The sequence below is a fragment of the Lepisosteus oculatus genome, chromosome 8 (assembly GCF_040954835.1).
Source record: "Lepisosteus oculatus isolate fLepOcu1 chromosome 8, fLepOcu1.hap2, whole genome shotgun sequence".
NCBI classification, from domain to species: domain Eukaryota; kingdom Metazoa; phylum Chordata; class Actinopteri; order Semionotiformes; family Lepisosteidae; genus Lepisosteus; species Lepisosteus oculatus.
The window spans coordinates 50142054-50159244 of NC_090703.1; the positions used below are offsets into that span (position 1 = coordinate 50142054).

Sequence of the window (17191 nt, forward strand, 5' to 3'; positions counted from 1 at the left end):
CCATTGCTCTCTATCAGTGCTGAATTCAAAGACATCTTCAGCGGCAAAGCTCCACAGCCTCTTCGACCACCCACTGTGAGGTGTAGATTAAGAAAGGCTGAAGCGTTGTGGGGTTTTGTGAATTAAATAACACGTACCGTAGATATGCACCCAATGACAGTGGAAAGAAAAGCACAGGCACAGCCATGTACTGTACTCAATGAAAAGCACCTTGATTAAAACTATGACACAGCTTTGGAATGTGATGACCACTGTGATTTCTACACAGACCTTGAGCTATACTTCTTAATGGGAGCAGATTCTCTCTTGAGTCTAAAGGTCACATTGCAGGAGGCCTACTCCCATTGGTCATTTTAATGTCTTTTCTCCTTCTGGAACAGGGCTCTGGTTAAGATATTAATAAGGCACAAAATATGAGCATGGTGTGTCAGAATTCCAGCCACTGGCACAAGTGGCACCAGTCTCATCACTGCAGGGTGCACAGAGAGCACAGGAAATCAGAGCACAGCTTCACTGCACAAGGGGGAAATCACACAGCTGTAGGTTCAGTGCGACAAAATGTCAGCATTACAAAATAGAGAGGGTACGAGAATATCCGTCTCCTAAAGCGTGGAGAACAAACAAGGTCCTTATTCCAGCCATGCAAGGCACGGCCCATAAAAACATCAGAGAAGATTTTTAATTCTACCATCGCCGGACACACAAACTCGTAGAAAAATCCAAACCCTTCAAAAAAAAAAAAAAAAAAAAAGAAAGGTCTGGGTTGTTCATGCTTCACAGCGGAGTCTTCTCCCCCCTGTCCACCCAGACACGCAGCACGCGGGGAGGACAGCCCACAGCTGCGCTCACGCAGCGACGCTGCAGGCCAGGTGTCCCCAGCGCGTCCCGCCGCCGGAGGGCTGCAACACAGCCTTCTGCTGGTCTCCCAACGACAAGGGGGGAAAGGGGGGTGAAGGGTGGGGGAGGGATGATGTGCAAACAAGCCGCCAGATAAAACAGCAACTGCAGTGGGGGGGGGGAAACGTCACTTCCTCTTGCTTTAGCGGGAGCGCGCGGGGCCCTGCTGGCGGACGCAGGTCCGAGGTCAAAGGTCATTCCCGCAGCTCCCACAGCTCCCACAGCAGAGGGCGCTACACGAGGCTCCCCGGCCAGGACACCACCGTCAGGGTGACCTGGTTCTTCTGCAGCTTCAGCATGGGGATGAGGGAGGAGTTGTTCATGCCTCCTGTGGCGGCTCCGTTCACTGCCACGATCTCGTCGCCGCACCTGCGAACGGCAGGAGGCAGATCAGCGAAGTGCGTTCAACATGTCTGCTGGGGGGGGGGGGGACTGTTTAATCCCGTGACACACCCTCCCAGATTCCTTCTGTAAGCTGCAGGAAACCTTTAATTGGGCATCTGGCCTTGAAGATAATTATTGTTACAGAAAAATGCAGGGAGAAAGAGAGAGATGTTGCTCAGTCTCAAAAGAACACAGTCTTCTCTCCTTTTCAACAGCTCTTATCTTCCACTCACAGTTCGAACACTGTTCACCTTAATGCAGATGCTTCTACAATCTGCATTCAAAAGGACACTGGTTTAATTACACCGAACTAAAGATGGCAAAAAGAAAAACCTCAAGACCTCACAGGTCTCTTATAAGGGTGCGAAAATGGAGTAATGCTGCTGCACATAGGGCCACAAACAGGAAACAAAGCAAAAAAAATATCCTAAAATATCAATGAATTCACAAAATGATTCATACCCTTATTGCTTGCGAAAAGTAACTTGCAAGGAACAGGTAAATGTTTATTCCATGCTGAAGGGAAAAGAAAGAGAGACACCATTTTGGCTGTGGAGCCGTCTTCAGGTGTGGAGATGGCTTGTATTACTTTAGATTCTGACCCTGACCTCGCAAACTTCCCTCATCAACAAAAGCCCAACCCAGACGGGAGTCCACCCAAGAGCAGAAGCACCGTCCGGCGGAGGGCAGGCCAGTCGGCACGGGCAGGGCAGCCTGGGCCGGGGCCGGGAGAGCCACACTCACTTCAGCCGGCCATCGAAATGCGCTGGCGTTCCCGGCACGATGGTCTTGATGAAGAAGGGCTGGTGCCCGCTGGACTCCTCGAAGCCCCCGACGATGCTGAAGCCCCAGCTCTCGCTGCTGGTCTTGAGCAGGACGATGTCGCGGCACCAGTGCAGGTGGCTGGAAAGAGGAAGGAGCGTCGTCGTTACCGGAGGCCTCTTTGTTACAGAAAGTGGAGCTCTCTGTCCCTCCCTCTCTCTCCACACACAGATTCACACCGCTCGCAAAGGCAAGGGATCGATCATGAGAAATCCTTGCATTTATACAGCGCTTTTCGCCCTGAAGGATCTCTGAGTCCTTCACATTAAGGAGGGGACCCACGTCATCCAGCACTGAAGTGCAGGAGCCTCCTGCCCGGTGCCATCAAATCTACAGCTCCAGGACGACCAGACAGCGATCTGACAGCCACCTCTAACACGCCCCACACTGAGCCCCTCCAGCAACAACGGCTAACAAAGTTGTTGTTTTTTTTCCTGAAGTTCAGAGACATTTACACACTACTTTTCATTCCTCTTGTAAAAAAAAAAAAAAAAAGAAAAAGTGATTATATGATTCGATTAAGGACTTCTTGTAAATCCGGTAATGTGAAGCTCTAAAAATTGATTGGTCGATAAAATGGTCTACTAAAATGCAGGTGTCCGATAAAATGCATTAATGAGGAGTCACGAGTCTTGGATAAAGATCTGCACTGATGGTGGGGCTGAGTACAGTTAGCCCTTACTGTTTCCACTACTGCACAATACACAAGAGGTGTGCCGACTGCCTTAAGACTCCCTTCCCTAGAAAAGGTGGAAGAAGTTATTCAGGGATCAAAAAGAAACTCAAATCTGGCCGAGCATGAAGAAACTGCTAAATCGTCTCCAATGTGCTCCTGGGGCCCGGGGCGAGTTCACCTCACCTGGGCAGCCCGAGCCAGCTGGTCCACAGCGGCACCCAGCTGATGGCCTCATCCCGGGGTTCCAGCACCTCCATGTCCTCCTGGCCCTCCTCGTCACTGCCCTCCTCCTCCTGGGGATCCCCAGACAGGGTCTCCACCACCTTCAGGACCACCGAGGACTGGCTGGCCTGGGCCTTCAGAGCCGACACCGCCTCATTGTACGTCAGCTGCGTCAGGTCCACCCCGTTGATGCTCAGCAGCACATCCCCTGGGGGGGGGACAGGCCACACGTGCAAACATCTCTCTCGTCCCCGGAAAACTCCATCGTGGGACAGAGAGAGGTTCAACCCAAAAACTTGACATGCTAGAGCCTATCAAGCAGGAACATCCTAAAAATGCTAAACTTAAAGACTGGCAAAAGCTACAATCAATGGGATGCAATCCTATCCTCAACCCACGCCTTAGTCAAGACATCAAGATGGAACCAAGAAGTGCTCTTAGAGCTAAGCAATAAATATATTTCTAAGAAAATCAGATTGTTTATAGAGAAAAAGCGATGGCTAATAACTGAGCACCTGGAGCCTCCTTACACAAAAGGTTGTGGGAATATGGAACAAGCTGAATCCAACACCCTGATTTCTTCCAAGAAGCTGCTGCACCAGACCCTGGGATCAATTAGCTACGAACGAATCACACGGGCCGGCGGGGCCGACCGGCTCCTGTTGCCCCAGCTCTCACCCGTGCGGATGGTGCCGTCGTGGTGAAGGCAGCCGACAGGCTGGACGCTGGTGATGTAGACGGGGACTCTGCTGCGGCTGTCCCGCCCCCCCGAGATGGTGATGCCCAGGGACATCCGGGGCTCCTTCTTCAGGCTCACGGTCTTCTCCCGGCTGGAGAATCCCCCCGGAGGGTCCTGAGCAAAGACACAGACGCACACACGCCGAGGCTCAGAGCGCCGCCCCCCACCACGCCTCTCCCCCGCCGCCGCAGAGATGGGCCAGCTGGGAAAGCATGCTGACCTCATTAGAGCCGAAACACTACCTTGGGTTTTCAGCTCATAAGTCAACTGCTTGATAACGACATCATCAAATTTTAAAGTACTAATCACCGACGTGTTTGCTTTCTTCTAAACAGGACTTGCTGCTTTAAATATCCTGCCTGGGAAAGATACCTCTCGTCTGCATTTTTCTCCAGCCCAAAGAACGTTTAGCAGCTCCAGGGCCGGGCTGTTGGCATTTCGGCCAGACGCCCCCGACTGCAGCGCGGGACTCGACAAGCAGCTCTTGCGCCGCGTGCAGGCGAGTAAGCCTGCAGCTCCTCCATCGCTGGACGGAGCCAGGGTTCCGAGAGGGAGGGCAGAAAGGTGTCAGGGGCCCCACGCTCTGCCCAGCAGGGGAGTCCAGCCTCCAGCAAAGCACTGAGCTCTGCAGGCAAAGACAAACTGCCGAATCCTTTGATCCTCTGCCCACCCACACAACAAACAACCACCGCCGCCACTCCCCTTTTGATCATGAGCAAGCAGTAACGCAAAGCGCTTTCCCCCTCTGCCGCTGAGGTACGAGCCTGCTCTGAAGTGCTCGGCCTCCTCCTCTCACCCTGTTCCATTGTAAGAAGTCGGCAATTTCCTTATCATTTCTGCATCCCCTGCGGAGGAAGGCTGTGGTATCTGTGGTATTCAGCTCACCACATCTCAAATGCTTCCAGAGGAAATAACACAGAGCAGCATTAATCACAGGCAGACTCAGTCTGAGCTGCCCCGCCCCTGAGCTCTTAAGGAGCACTGCTCTCCAGACACAGTGAACCTCAGTACTATTGCTGTCCCAGTGGCTGTCTTTACGAGCATGAAGGAGCAGAGACAGGGTTTCGGAAGGATATCTTCCAGACAGAGCACAAGTCTCACCTGTAACCGTTTCCGTCTCTGGGACCGCTACTCCAAATGGCCACAATTACAATCTCGCAACATCATATCGGTCGTATGAGTGACAAACCCCACTATCAAACTTCCTGAGCCACGGAGCAGTTCTCGATCACAGACTCAGTAAAACGATCAACTTTAGGAAACAGTCATGCAGGAAGTCACCAATTCACAGACGGGTTTGTAAATCGGTTGGTCGGAAAAGCATTTCCCATACAGGATTTATATTACAGATGGTGGTTCAGTTCCCAATCTAGCTAACAAATTCCTATTCAACACTTTTTTTTTTTTGCATTCTGTATGTTCTTGCTTGTTAGTGGTGCATCAAGTTGTTTTTTGAATCGCAAATGACAGGGAACACCTCGGCTTTCACTCAGAAGGCGACAAAACAAGCAAGGTAGAGGTCCGTAGTCTGCTGTGACGCAGGCCGGTGCCTGCATGCCTCAGATACCACAACATCTCGGAGCTCTGAGCTCATGTACGGATGTTCGTGACTCTGTGGGGGGGGGGGGGAAGTTTCCGCCCTTCAGGCCCTGCTCCCGTGTCACACATCGCGATCGGCAAGATGCTCCCCTAGGTCCCCGTCGTGCTCACCTTCAGGAACATGGATCGGCGTCTGTAGTATTGGGGTTCGGGCCTCCTGGCCCCGCGGCTGGCGCCCTCGCTGCCCGGGCTGCCCTCCGCCACCCCTCTCCCCGGCGGCTCGGCCGGCCGCATCACGACGAAGTTCACCCGCGCCTCGCTCTGCTGCAAGAGCGAGACCACCCTTCACCCGGCTGCCAACCAGCGCGCCGCTCAACAACGAGTCCGGCCGACGGGGCGCCGGGAGACGGGAGACGTACCTGGATGATCTGCGCGGCGCTCTCCGGCGTGCCGTGCCTCAGGTCGTGCCCGTTGATGGCCAGGACCTTGTCGTTGTTCCTCAGCTTGCCGTCCTTGTCCGCCAGGCCCCCTGGAAGCAGGTCCAGGATGAAGACGCCGGGCTCCTCCGACTTGCGGATCAGCTTGATGCCCAGCGGCTCGGAGCGGTCCCTCTTGAGCAGGGCCACCTGGATCACGGTCCCGGGGGCGGGGGCGGGCGGCGATGTGGACGGGAGCTCCGGCCGGGCGTTCCGGGTGGAGAAGCCCTTCTCCTGCATCACCGTGATGCGCAGGGAGGCGCAGGGCCGCCGCAGGACGGAGATGGCCTCGCCGTGAGGGACGCTGGCCACGTTGACGTCATTCACCTGGAAGACACAGCCCAGGCCGCACCTCAGTCAGCCCCTCCCCATTCACCCTGGGCCAGACCACAGCAGCCGCAGAGCGCTGTGAAGGCATCAGGAGGAGAGCGTCTGCTAGCAGACTGCAGAACCAGGGCCCCACGGCGCCACAGGAGCACCTGCCACTGGAATCGAATCAGTTCTCTGGCTAGGAGCCAGGACGTTACACGAGTATCAGTATCAGGGCGTGTCAGCATGGCACGATCACAACATGACGAGATCCCTACTTAAGTGATTACTGCAGACATCGTGCTGCTGCTAAGCAAGTGAAGCTTTGTATTATGAACACAGAGCGTAATGTTTGCATAGTCCGTGTCTGGAGCTGGTTTGCTATATAAGGAGATCTGGAAACAAACACGGGACATTTGAGGTTAAGGAGACAAGTAGAACTGAACCAGAGGATCAGCATCTGTATAGTAGAAGGATTATTCACGACAAGTCTGATCATGACACCAAAGAAGGAGGGCTGGCAAACACTATAGAAGCTACCAAGGAAATTAAAAAACGATTTAGAGCAAAAAAAGTGTGCAAACACCTGGAAGACGCATTTTAATAAACAGTAGATAACTGCACTACGTTACATACAGACAGATATTTGCTGTTTCTAGACAATATGGGGAAGAGATAAAGAAATTATAGGATAGTGAAGAGTGTATAATTTAAATCAGTGATGCTATGTTAAATTGTGCGACGCATAATCCTCCAAGTTCAGCTAAACAGACTTCAATATCAGCTGTGATACACCAACAAGAAAGCAAGTGGAAACATGGAAGAGCATTTAAAATGGAGAACATGAGGTACCTGTTACGCAAAGAGTTGCAGGGGACGTGAAAAGAGACCCAGTCATGTTGTTGAAGTCGATAACCTGAGAGGAAGCCAACAAACTACTGTAGATGGTTTGAATGGCCTTCTCTCACTTGGAACTTTTCTTCAGATCAGTTAACATACCTTTTGCATACAAGGCTTTTTTTGTTTTATTCAATCAATTGGCTCATGTTGACCCATGAATAAAACACGTATGGCTAGTCAAAAGTAACAGGAAGAGCACATGGATCTCAAATACTCTCTAAAACAGGACATCCCTGCTCTGAACGCCTCTGTTTAAAGACCTGTGCAACAAAGGTTCGGTTTACTCACACAGGACTCACAGCAGCTTACAAAGGTTTTGGGGAAAAAAAAGGCTTTGCATCTTGCAGCTGGCATTCCTGCTGCCAGCACAGCGAGACCCATGTGTGCACATGTCCGCTTACCCTGACCCAACAAAGCAAAGAGAGTGCTCGGGCCTCGTCAAGCCAGAATTCCTGAGACTAATCTGAGCCCATTCTGTCACCTCCGCATTCCAGCACAGCCAGCAGGAGCGAAAAGCAAGTAGCAATGTGAGCAAACAGTGGCTAAAGTAATGTGAAACACATACGATACTGCCTCCAGAAGCTCTTAAAATCTGAAAGAATAACTTTCAGGGGGAACAGCGATTACAAATGGAAAATAAACGGTCAGCTTCCACCATGTTCTTCAAGGATTTCAAATCCTGTCATAACGCATTATAATTTCCCTCTTTTTAACAGGCTGAACATCACGTGATTCGTGACAAGAACCCCAAGTATGCTGGAAAAAAACTGGTTGACATTATAAACTGAAAGCAGGAAACGTCAACACGGTAACAAAATCTAGTGGTGTTGTGAGTGCAGGTTTATTAAATAGTGCCAGTATGAGCCTTAGAGCTGCTGATGAGGGATTTTCAGGGGTGATGAAGCCCCGTACCGAGCTCTTCACCTTTAGTAAGCGTCAGTGAAACACAGACCTGTCCATCCAGAGTTTCTGCTTTCAGGAACCTGAGTGAGAAGATTCTTCGTGCTAATTAGCCTGTCCTGCTTAATGGACAGAGAAACTGTCCACACCAGCAGGTCAGCTCTAGCCTGTATTCCACTATGATCAGCTGCCGTACTTTTGTACAATCTTCAGGCACCTCCGATTCTGTTTTACATCTACAATCTGAGCTCACTGCTTTCAGGTCCTGAACCGGTGAAACAAACCACTAATTACCCATCAGCCAGGAAAAACCTGTGATCTTCTTACCATCTCACCAGTGGCATCAGCATGAGGAAGGATGTGATAATGAATGGACACACAGAAGCACTCAACAGCTGCAGGCTAGAACACACCTTTCGATCACTTATGTAAGCGCTTACCCAAACAACAGCTTGGCAGGAGAATTTCACTTTCTTGCCTTGTGTGAAGCTGTGTGCATCTTTAACAACACATGCACCCGTCACCTTAAAATGTCTCTCTAGACGGAACAAGTCAACCCATCTTCAACAGCGCAGGTGGAATCAGAACGCCAGCTGCCTGAGCAGTAATGAACTGGCACCTGGCTAAAGGCTCAGACAGAACAGACAAGGGTTCACTCCTTCATTACTTCTTCAGGTGTGTTCTACAGCCGAAACGCTGCGTTTGTCTTGAGCTTTCAGCATTGGAATAAACATTTACCCGTTCTTCTGCGGCCGACACATGCCGACAGAGCCTCTTACTCAAACGAAAGGCTAAAACACCGAGGATGACCTCAGTGGTGCCTCTGAAAGGCTCTTTACCTCCAGAATGTGGTCCCCAGGAGCCAATCTCCCATCCCGAGACGCCGGCGAATCCCGCAGGATCTCCTGGATGACAATGTTCCCCAGGGGCGTGTCCTTCCCTCCCACTATCCGGATCCCCAGGGCCTCCTCCGGCTCTTCCCGGAATATCTCCAGCACGCTTGTCTCGGCCATCAAGCTGGACCGCTGGGGCGCATCTGGAAAGAGCCCCCCCCACCCCAAGGAGTCCGGTGACACACGGAGACGGGAACGCCCACTGGGCGCAGTCTCCTCCAGCAGGGAGCAGGAGGAAGCAGCAGACGCACAGAAGGAAAGAGGGCCAAACATGGAGTTCGCTGGGTGTTAGTGAAGGAAGAAACGACCAAGTTAAAAAGCCCAGCAGTACATTCCCACGCCCCCCCCTCCCCAAGACCTACAAATGAAAAATGAGGGAGTGGCAGTTACTCAGCGAAATCCCAGAAAATCAAGTTTTGGGAAGGACCAGTTTTCTTCTCTCTGACCTCATCTGTTTTGATCAGCACTCTTGTAACCAGGTGGGAAAGGCCCTCTGGTACTGTTCAAACACGAGGCCTGTGGTTAGATAGTCATGCAGGGTTCACGTTCCCATTCACTGTGCGCAGACAATGGGCTGCCTGTGTGTGGGACTGAAAGAGCCCAGCACCGCCAGGCTAGACACTCGAAGAAGAGAACACCTGTAACCCAGACACAGGCCTCAAACCAGCCGACACAAATCCCACACTCTGCGCCTGGGACAGCTGGGCAGTCTCCGAGGCCTAAGTGACCAAGTAGAAGTTCAATCTGCTTCACTCTAGCAGCTACACCTTTAGGTAATGATTTGCTTCACTTTCATTAAAGTTTAAATGTTCACAGACTTTCCCCCCCCCTTTTCTCTGACCACCAAATACCATGCAGCTTTTTGAGCCCACCAGCCAGTGTGGCACAGGAGAGAGGGAGCAGGTGAGCAGGTGAGCAGGTGAGCTGGTGCCCCTTACCGTCCTCGCCCTCCTCGAACGCGGGGTTGACCAGCCCCGGCTCTGGGGGGCCGCGCGGCGCCAGGCTCCTGGGAGGGGCCGCGGTGGGCTTGGCCTCCGCCGCCGGCTCCCCCTCGGACTTGACCGACTTCGCCTCGTTCCAGTGGGGCCTCTTCCTCCGCTCCGCCTCCTCGCGCAGCTTCCTGAAGCCTGGGCACCTGAAAGAGCCGCCGGGACACACCGAGGCGTGAGGCCGTGCAGCTCTGGATACGCTGGGAACACTCCAAACTGCATGATGCGTCTTCACCTCCCCCCCAACCTGGACACTTCACTCACTGCATGTGTCTGCTTTATCTACCGAGAGGCTCCAGAATTACTGCTGTAACTGCGCTGACCCTTCGATCTTTGAGAGTTCGCAGGTTCTTCTGTTCCTCAGGGATGAAGATCTGTAGCCATGTAACAACAGGGTATTAATGGGAGCAGCTTCCTCAAGGATACAAGAGCTCTGCCCCACCTTGGATTCGAACATGCAATCTTCCCATGACAAGTACATAGCCCATATCCATATAACCACGGCGAAAAGGGTTCTTTTTACACGAAGGAGATTGCTTCATTTACTGTACACTCGCTTTTCTTCTTAGCAGTACCCAGTCTTTTGTGGTTGCAGTCAAGCAAATCTGCTGAAAATAACCTTCATCTGAGATGGCACGTCAGAGACCATCACTCCATTAATCATCTTGCAGCAGAGCCTCATGTAGTAACCAGAGATCCTACTGATTCATCTGGGGGGAGGGAGATATTGTCAACACACCTACGTGCGAGTGCATTGGGTCATCTGGAAAGGCAAACAGATGACGACTCGGCACTCCAGAGGTTGTTGACCACCAGGAGTAATGAGAAATCAGGGAACCAACTGAGGTACAGCCTGCAATGTGCTGGGCTACAGGACTTGAGGAGGAAAAGAGCTTTCTTATAGGAGGCGATGCCAGTATGAAACAGCACACGTTCAGGCTACATATTAAGGAAATATAACCGGATGCCAATCTTTTCTAAGGTCTGGGATCCATTTGTATTCATTACCTGCACAAACTCACACAGCATCAGACTTCCATTTTAGCTCAGAGAGGCTTACGCACGACACTTCCAAACTCTGTAGAAATCCAGTTTTCAGTTTATGTCAGAATAATTGAGTTACACGAAAGGAAGACGGCGTTCTAAAAGCGACTAACACACTCTTTAGCAGGAGCAGGGGCCAGCAGCAAAAAACCACTATGGCACCTTTATTTACATGTTGCACGAGTCACAGAAAAAGGTTTGCCATGACATTAACAAAGCCATTTAAACTTCTATAGCAGTTAAGGGGGGTGGGGGTACATAACTCAGCTCTCTACCCTAAAATCAAATGTTCTGCTTAAATGTTTCCACCAGTCAACCCCTCTTGAAAACAGCCCAATCCACATGCAATATCAAGTACTCAGAAAACTGTCTGATGTTAAAATTCAACCAGTGGAGTGAGATAGCCAAGGCTTAAATGAACAGAGAGACATTACATAGTTGAGAAATGTTTAACCGCATTGCAAAACACCCGTGACCCTGTGGAGAGCACATGATTAGGTCACCCATGCCTCTAAGTGACCTGTAGCTCTGTTTGCACTTCTACAGTGCTGAAAACGCCTTATTGGAGCAACCTTTCCCCCTTCATTAACTGCAGGTGATATCTGCCCAGAGACAGGAGAGAAGAGGGTGAGACAGTGACGCTCCTCACCTGTTGTGGAGGTGTGGCTGCAGCTCACACCTCTGCATGCTCTGCTGGCAGGAGCTGTGGTAGGGGCAGAGCACGGTCAGTTTGTCCAGCAGGTTCCTGACCAGCAGGCTGGACTGGCGGCACTGCGGGAGCTGCAGCCGCTGCCTGTCCACGGGACAGAAGTCCTGCTCCTGCAAGAAGCTGCTGAGGCACTGGAAGCAGTAGGTGTGTCCGCAGGGGGTGTCCATGGGGCGCAGAAGCGGCTGCAGACAGATGTGGCAGACCAGCTCGTCGTCCACCTCATCCTGGTAGTCGTACAGGTGGCTCTCCTGGCTACCGTGGGCCTGGCCGCACTCCTTGCACACCTGGCCCCAGGTAAGAGGAGCTGGGGGCTTGGGCTCCGTCATGTTGGCCAACACAGACGAGAAGTGCAATCCTCCCGCTTTCAGAATGGCAACCAGATATTCCTTTATCCTTCGCAGGGGGGGCGTCTCCACGAGGAGGAATCCAGACTGCGCAGAAGATCCGAGCCAAGATCAGACGATTACCTTCGGGGCCTGGTCATCGTGGGCTCCTGGGAAAGAGGACACGCAGATCAGATTTTGATTCTCCCTCCAGCCCACACTTTCTCCTGCTCACTTCCCCCTGAGCACCGGAGCTGCCCCGAGCCCCGAGCCTCTGGAACGACAGAAAACCAGACTGGTTTCCAAAACCGACAGCCTCTCAGCACAAAACAAATTAATTTAAAGAAGAACTCAACTCTACGCAGTCATCTAAAACAAAAAACAGCAGTACTTATTTGTTAGGAGTGAACACGTATATAGTAAAGCATGAAGGTCTGGCTGAAGAGCAGCCCAATCCCAGCTGCCAGTGATCTCCTGTCAGCCTATCAGCTGACTTCCATGAGGTTTACAATCTGTGTTTTTCCCCTGTCTTGAGGGAATTGCCTCATCAATAATGAATGCATGCCTTATCACTGAGAAAGTGTCTTTCTGCACTCTGATACCTCATAGAGGGAAATAAAACCAGCAACATCTATAGGTCTCCCACTTACAGGAAACATCGACAGCACATTAGAGGGAGAGAGCGATCGATAAGCTTGTCCTCTTATTGCTGAAACATACTGACAGAACCATAAAACACAGCCAAATCCAGATAAAGCATGCACTTGCCTTCTCATGAGAATCTGTACAAATACTTAAACAACACGATCACAGAATCTCATATTTACTGCACTTTAGTCTACTTCTGGTAAAACAATGCTGCTGTTGCAACTGGGTCTGCTGTACAGTAAACAAGTTATTCAAGCACAGGTGGTGAATACTTTCTCCACAGGTGTAGAAAGTGAATGCACAGACGACATGCATGTGACAAACACAGCTGAAATTATCTTATTATTGAAGCCAAATTCAGTCTCCACAGTCACCAGGTGAAAAGTTAAAAACGTCCTGTTGATACTACTGTATACCTCAGGTATTTTATGGTTCATGAATTGCTTTAAATGCTAGCAGCCATGTCCCTTTAAAAGCATCAAACAGAAATACTCAGAAACACTGCTGTTTTGTTTGGCCAGGCTTGGACACTGCCAGGAGATACGTTAAGTACACAAGAGCAGCTCTGTGCAAGCTAGTAACCAGAGCTGAGTCGCTGGCTAGCCGAAACCAAACCCCAGAGCCTCACAGCACGTGGACAGCAGGAGCCATGAGGTGCCCTGTGCAAAACCTCAGGTGCTGTGGCTAGCAGTGCCCACGCCACTGCGTCCGAGTGGAAAACCTCTATCTCTCCACCTGCACACAGCCGCTAAGAAAGAGGCCAAGCAGTCTGTGGCTAGCGCACTGGAAGGCCCCTGCCTCAGAGGGCACAAGCAGTAACAGGAAATTAATGCCTACTAGAGAAGTCTGCCAAATAACCGCTGGCCATGTGTAATTTGTTGGTGTGGACAATGTGGATTTGACACCGTCTCCTACACAAGGAAAAGATGCAGGATGCACCCTAAGAGGCTGAAACAAAATCAGGGACATATCCTTGAATTAACAACTCACTAGGCTAAAAGAAACGTATTATATACTCACTGCCTAAGGCTCTACAGGAAAAAAATCGTTTTTCATAACTAAAGAAATTTGAGGTGCACAGAGAAAGGAGAAAACAATGAACTTCAGAGAAAGCGCCTCATTCAGGCACGCTCAAACTTGCTCATTTTAGGACATTTCTGCTTCCACCAGACACAAATAACTCCCCACGAGGCCGATCTGCAGAGCGACGCTGTGAACGCACGAGACAATGACACACACCTGCTAATCCTGGAATTTACACTCAGGATGCAGCCAGCCTCCTCTTGGCTGAGTGCTTAATTAAAAGGGCCCCGAGATTCCGAGCGGCTCTGCTAGTTCCTGGGCAGGCTGCAGGGGGATCCTCGCAGCGCCCCGGGACCGTTTGAAGACCGTGGGTGGCAGAGCTGCCAGATTCAGGACGGGCTGGTCCCGCAGACGAAAGCACGGTGCGTCAGTCAGACTGCTCCCGACTCTCAAACAAATATTTGCAGCTCGGCCAGCGCCAAGGGGATCTTTGTTCTCTGGGAATTCCACCCAGGCACCTTCGGCCATTCTCTCGGAACCAAGAGCGTAGAAACATTCGTCAGTTTTGACGCTTCCTTTCCTCCTCAATAGGATGGGAATTCGGCCTGGGCAGAGCTGGAGAGCAGCTGTTCATGTAACGTAAGAAGCTTGGCCGGCTTCTTACGTTCTTGTCCAAACATTCGGTACAGTGGCACACATGGTCAGCCCCACCAGCCCTCTGCCGCGCAGCTTTCCGATCTGCCCTGCGGGGCCGGGGGTTACCGGCTGCCCAGCCCCCCTCTGCTGCTCAGGCTGAAACCCCTTCGGCCCAGCACGCCCACGCCACGCCAGCTGTGAACCCCGGGGGTGGCCTGCCCGAGCCCGGGTGAGACACCACACCAGCTCCCTCCTCCCTGTTCCTGCCCACCTGACCGCCCATCTGGAGCTCAGCCCCGCGCACGGCACCGACAGCACCCGGTCCGAACACGAAACCCGCAGGAGGCCCTGACCCTCCCTCGGCTCCGCCGCCTCATCTACTGCGCACACAGCTTCTACGTTAAACAAGAAGCCGAGCGGGGGGGGCGTGGTGAATGGGGAGGTTCCACAGCTTCTTAGCTCCCACCCCGAACACGCAGGGGTCCCCAGTCAGGAAACTGGACCCAAGAGCAACAGAAACTGGGCTCGGCTCCAGCGTTGCGCAGCCGGGCCGTTCCGCTCGGAGAGAAGCCGGAGCTGACCTCATCCCTGATAAGACCCTTCACAGCGGAGAGGAGGCCCCCTGGGATGAGCAGGGCCTCAGACGACTGCTTTTAAAGACGTTCAATGAAATGAAGTTTATTACTAACTTTATTAGGAGTTTATTAGAACAGTTCTCCCTGCTGCGAGGGGCACACAATCAAACATGACAAAACTGCACCTTATTACTATCAGGCAGCTTCACAGCACAACCGTTCATATCCACGTCAGCCTACTGCAACATGGAAAGGCTGAAGCCAGAATATAACAGGTATTAATGGAAATCAAATGATTACAACATCACTTGGTCACTCCTGGTCATGGTAGTCAATGTGTCCCTGCCTCACTGCAACATAAACTGATATCACACTGCCACACTCTCACTCATAGCTCATTTTACACCTCTCTAGACAACACTGACGAACATCACATGCTCAGGAACCACTCCCTTCATACAGTTACAAAGCTTCAGAGACACCCTTATCATCTGAAAAGTAGTTAATTATTTTCTCAGAACCTCCCAAGCCGCTGAAAATGACTTTACAGCTGGGGCAGAGCTGTTGGGTTCTGGTTTCAATCCTCGGGTTTAATTCGACTGGCAGCCTGTATGGTATTTTACTGTGCTCAGTTTCCCAAAAGGCAGCGCATGTGATCACATTTACATGCTAGCACTTTTAACAGCAGAAAACCTGCATTTTGACTGAGTAAGACAGGAATAAGATGGGAATAGCACCTTAACACACGCAGAACATGTTAGAATATTAAAAATAAAGTCAATGGCTCCAGCCACAAATACTTCCTTGCGTTATTAAACTACTGATAAATTGTTTTGTCATTATATATTACCACACTTGAAAAAGTGAATCAAGTGATTCCACTCTAGGTAGAAATCAAAATAAGTCGTTGTGCCCCTCTGTTTCAAAAGGGCCTTTACTTAATTGATCTTTTTTCTGCCCCCTTTCCTCTTCCCACATTCAAAACCTTTATTATTGTCCTAACATTTTATCTCCTATCATCCCCATGTTGTTTTCTTGCGATAAAGCACTTCGATAAGCTACAGTAAGCTTATTATTATTATTATTATTATTATTATTACTACTACAACTGCTATTCGAAGTGGGAATCCTGTTTGGGGATGTCATCTATGTATTTAACAAAACGTGTGAATGAAAATAAATCTTTCTTGAATAAAAATCAGATCAAGAATGAACAGAATATCCCTTCCAACAGAGTAGCACACTAAGTGAAAGGGGCACAAGACAACCACACAACTCCCACATAAAGAGAAGCAGGGGTGTATTATATCATAGTGCTAAGACAGACACAAGTAATTTAAAGCGAGATAGGACAGAAGTTTGAGTTCCCCGATTCTACTGCATGTACTGATTAAGTTATACAATCTTTTTCAATTACTGAGACAAAATGGCCGGCGAAGGGGATTCCTGGTTTGATTAAAAAAATTCCTCATGCAAAATAAAAATCTTAAAAAATGAAATATCAGTTATAATTTTACCACCGGTATAAGCCTAGTCAATGACGTTATGGTCCGAGTTCCAGTCATTTCTTTAGGTCCCGGTGACGTGTTTTTAACCCAGAACCAAGCCCCTCCCCAAACACAAACACCGCGTCTGAACTCCAACTTTAGTCTTTTTTTTTGCCGAGACACAAAGGCGGTGTTTAAGTTTCTCACAGGTCTCACACGGTTGCGAAGTCTGAGACCCACCGCCATAAATTAACCAGCGACGCGTCAAGGTTAGCGAACACAAAAACCCTCTGTCACCGCCAAACCCACCTGTTTATTAAACACGAAGAAATGCACATTCTGTAGAAACGAAAAAATGAAAGTAATTTCTGAGTCCACGTAGCGAAAAGGAAGCTTAGACAATGACAAGTGGTTTAAATAATATCCAGGGGAAGCGGCCTCCTACATTACACATCTGGAAAAAATCACATTGGTAATCCAAACGAAAAGAAGTCTTTTAATCCGGAAAAGGGTATCTGTGCCTAAAATTCAACATCCGAGACCGGTGGGAATCTGAACAATAGTTCACATGCGTGTTGTCAAGTGACTCAGTGGGTTTCACACCGTGTCTTCCCGACCCGACCCACTACCTGGGTGAAGACCGAAACTGCGCCCTACCTGTGTGCTGCCCGGAAGCGCCTTCAAACGCGCAGGTAGAGCTCGGAACCGGGTCCCTGGACGCACAGGGCTCCGGCGGCCAGGGAAAACTTTTCACTCGACTCTGTAACAACGTGAGGTCCAAAGACGTCGCGGTTGCCGTCAGGTTTCACCACTTCAGGTGTTCATGGAAGACGCAGGTCTTCCCCCAGTTTCGTACAACAAAAAGAGTAGGATCTGACGTTTTCTGGCAGGAAGTCAGTCCAGGTAATATTCAAATGAACTCGTCCCTCCTATGGTCGGTACAAATATATTGCAGCATTCAACGCTTTTCTCATCGGAATGTCGTTGCAGTGTCGCGACA

The 17191-nt window shown here is 50.6% G+C and overlaps 1 protein-coding gene across 4 annotated transcripts; it reads right to left on the reverse strand.

Annotated features, from left to right (window-relative positions):
- Positions 1–1110: 1110 nt before the first annotated feature.
- On the reverse strand, positions 1111–17095 carry lnx2b (ligand of numb-protein X 2b). 4 transcript variants are annotated; one of them, XM_069193760.1, is made up of 10 exons: positions 16849–17095; positions 11440–11992; positions 9696–9892; positions 8704–8900; positions 5699–6082; positions 5451–5603; positions 3680–3854; positions 2963–3209; positions 2026–2184; positions 1111–1266 (listed from the first exon to the last, which is right to left on the reverse strand). In XM_069193760.1, exons 2-10 carry the CDS (start codon positions 11823–11825, stop codon positions 1131–1133), a joined length of 2034 nt encoding a protein of 677 aa, XP_069049861.1. In that variant the 5' UTR covers positions 11826–11992; positions 16849–17095; the 3' UTR covers positions 1111–1130. The 4 variants fall into 4 exon arrangements, with proteins under 4 accessions (XP_069049861.1, XP_069049862.1, XP_069049864.1 ...); XM_069193761.1 differs by having other exon boundaries at positions 11440–12096; XM_069193763.1 differs by lacking the exon at positions 16849–17095 and adding an exon at positions 13710–14480.
- Positions 17096–17191: the final 96 nt, after the last annotated feature.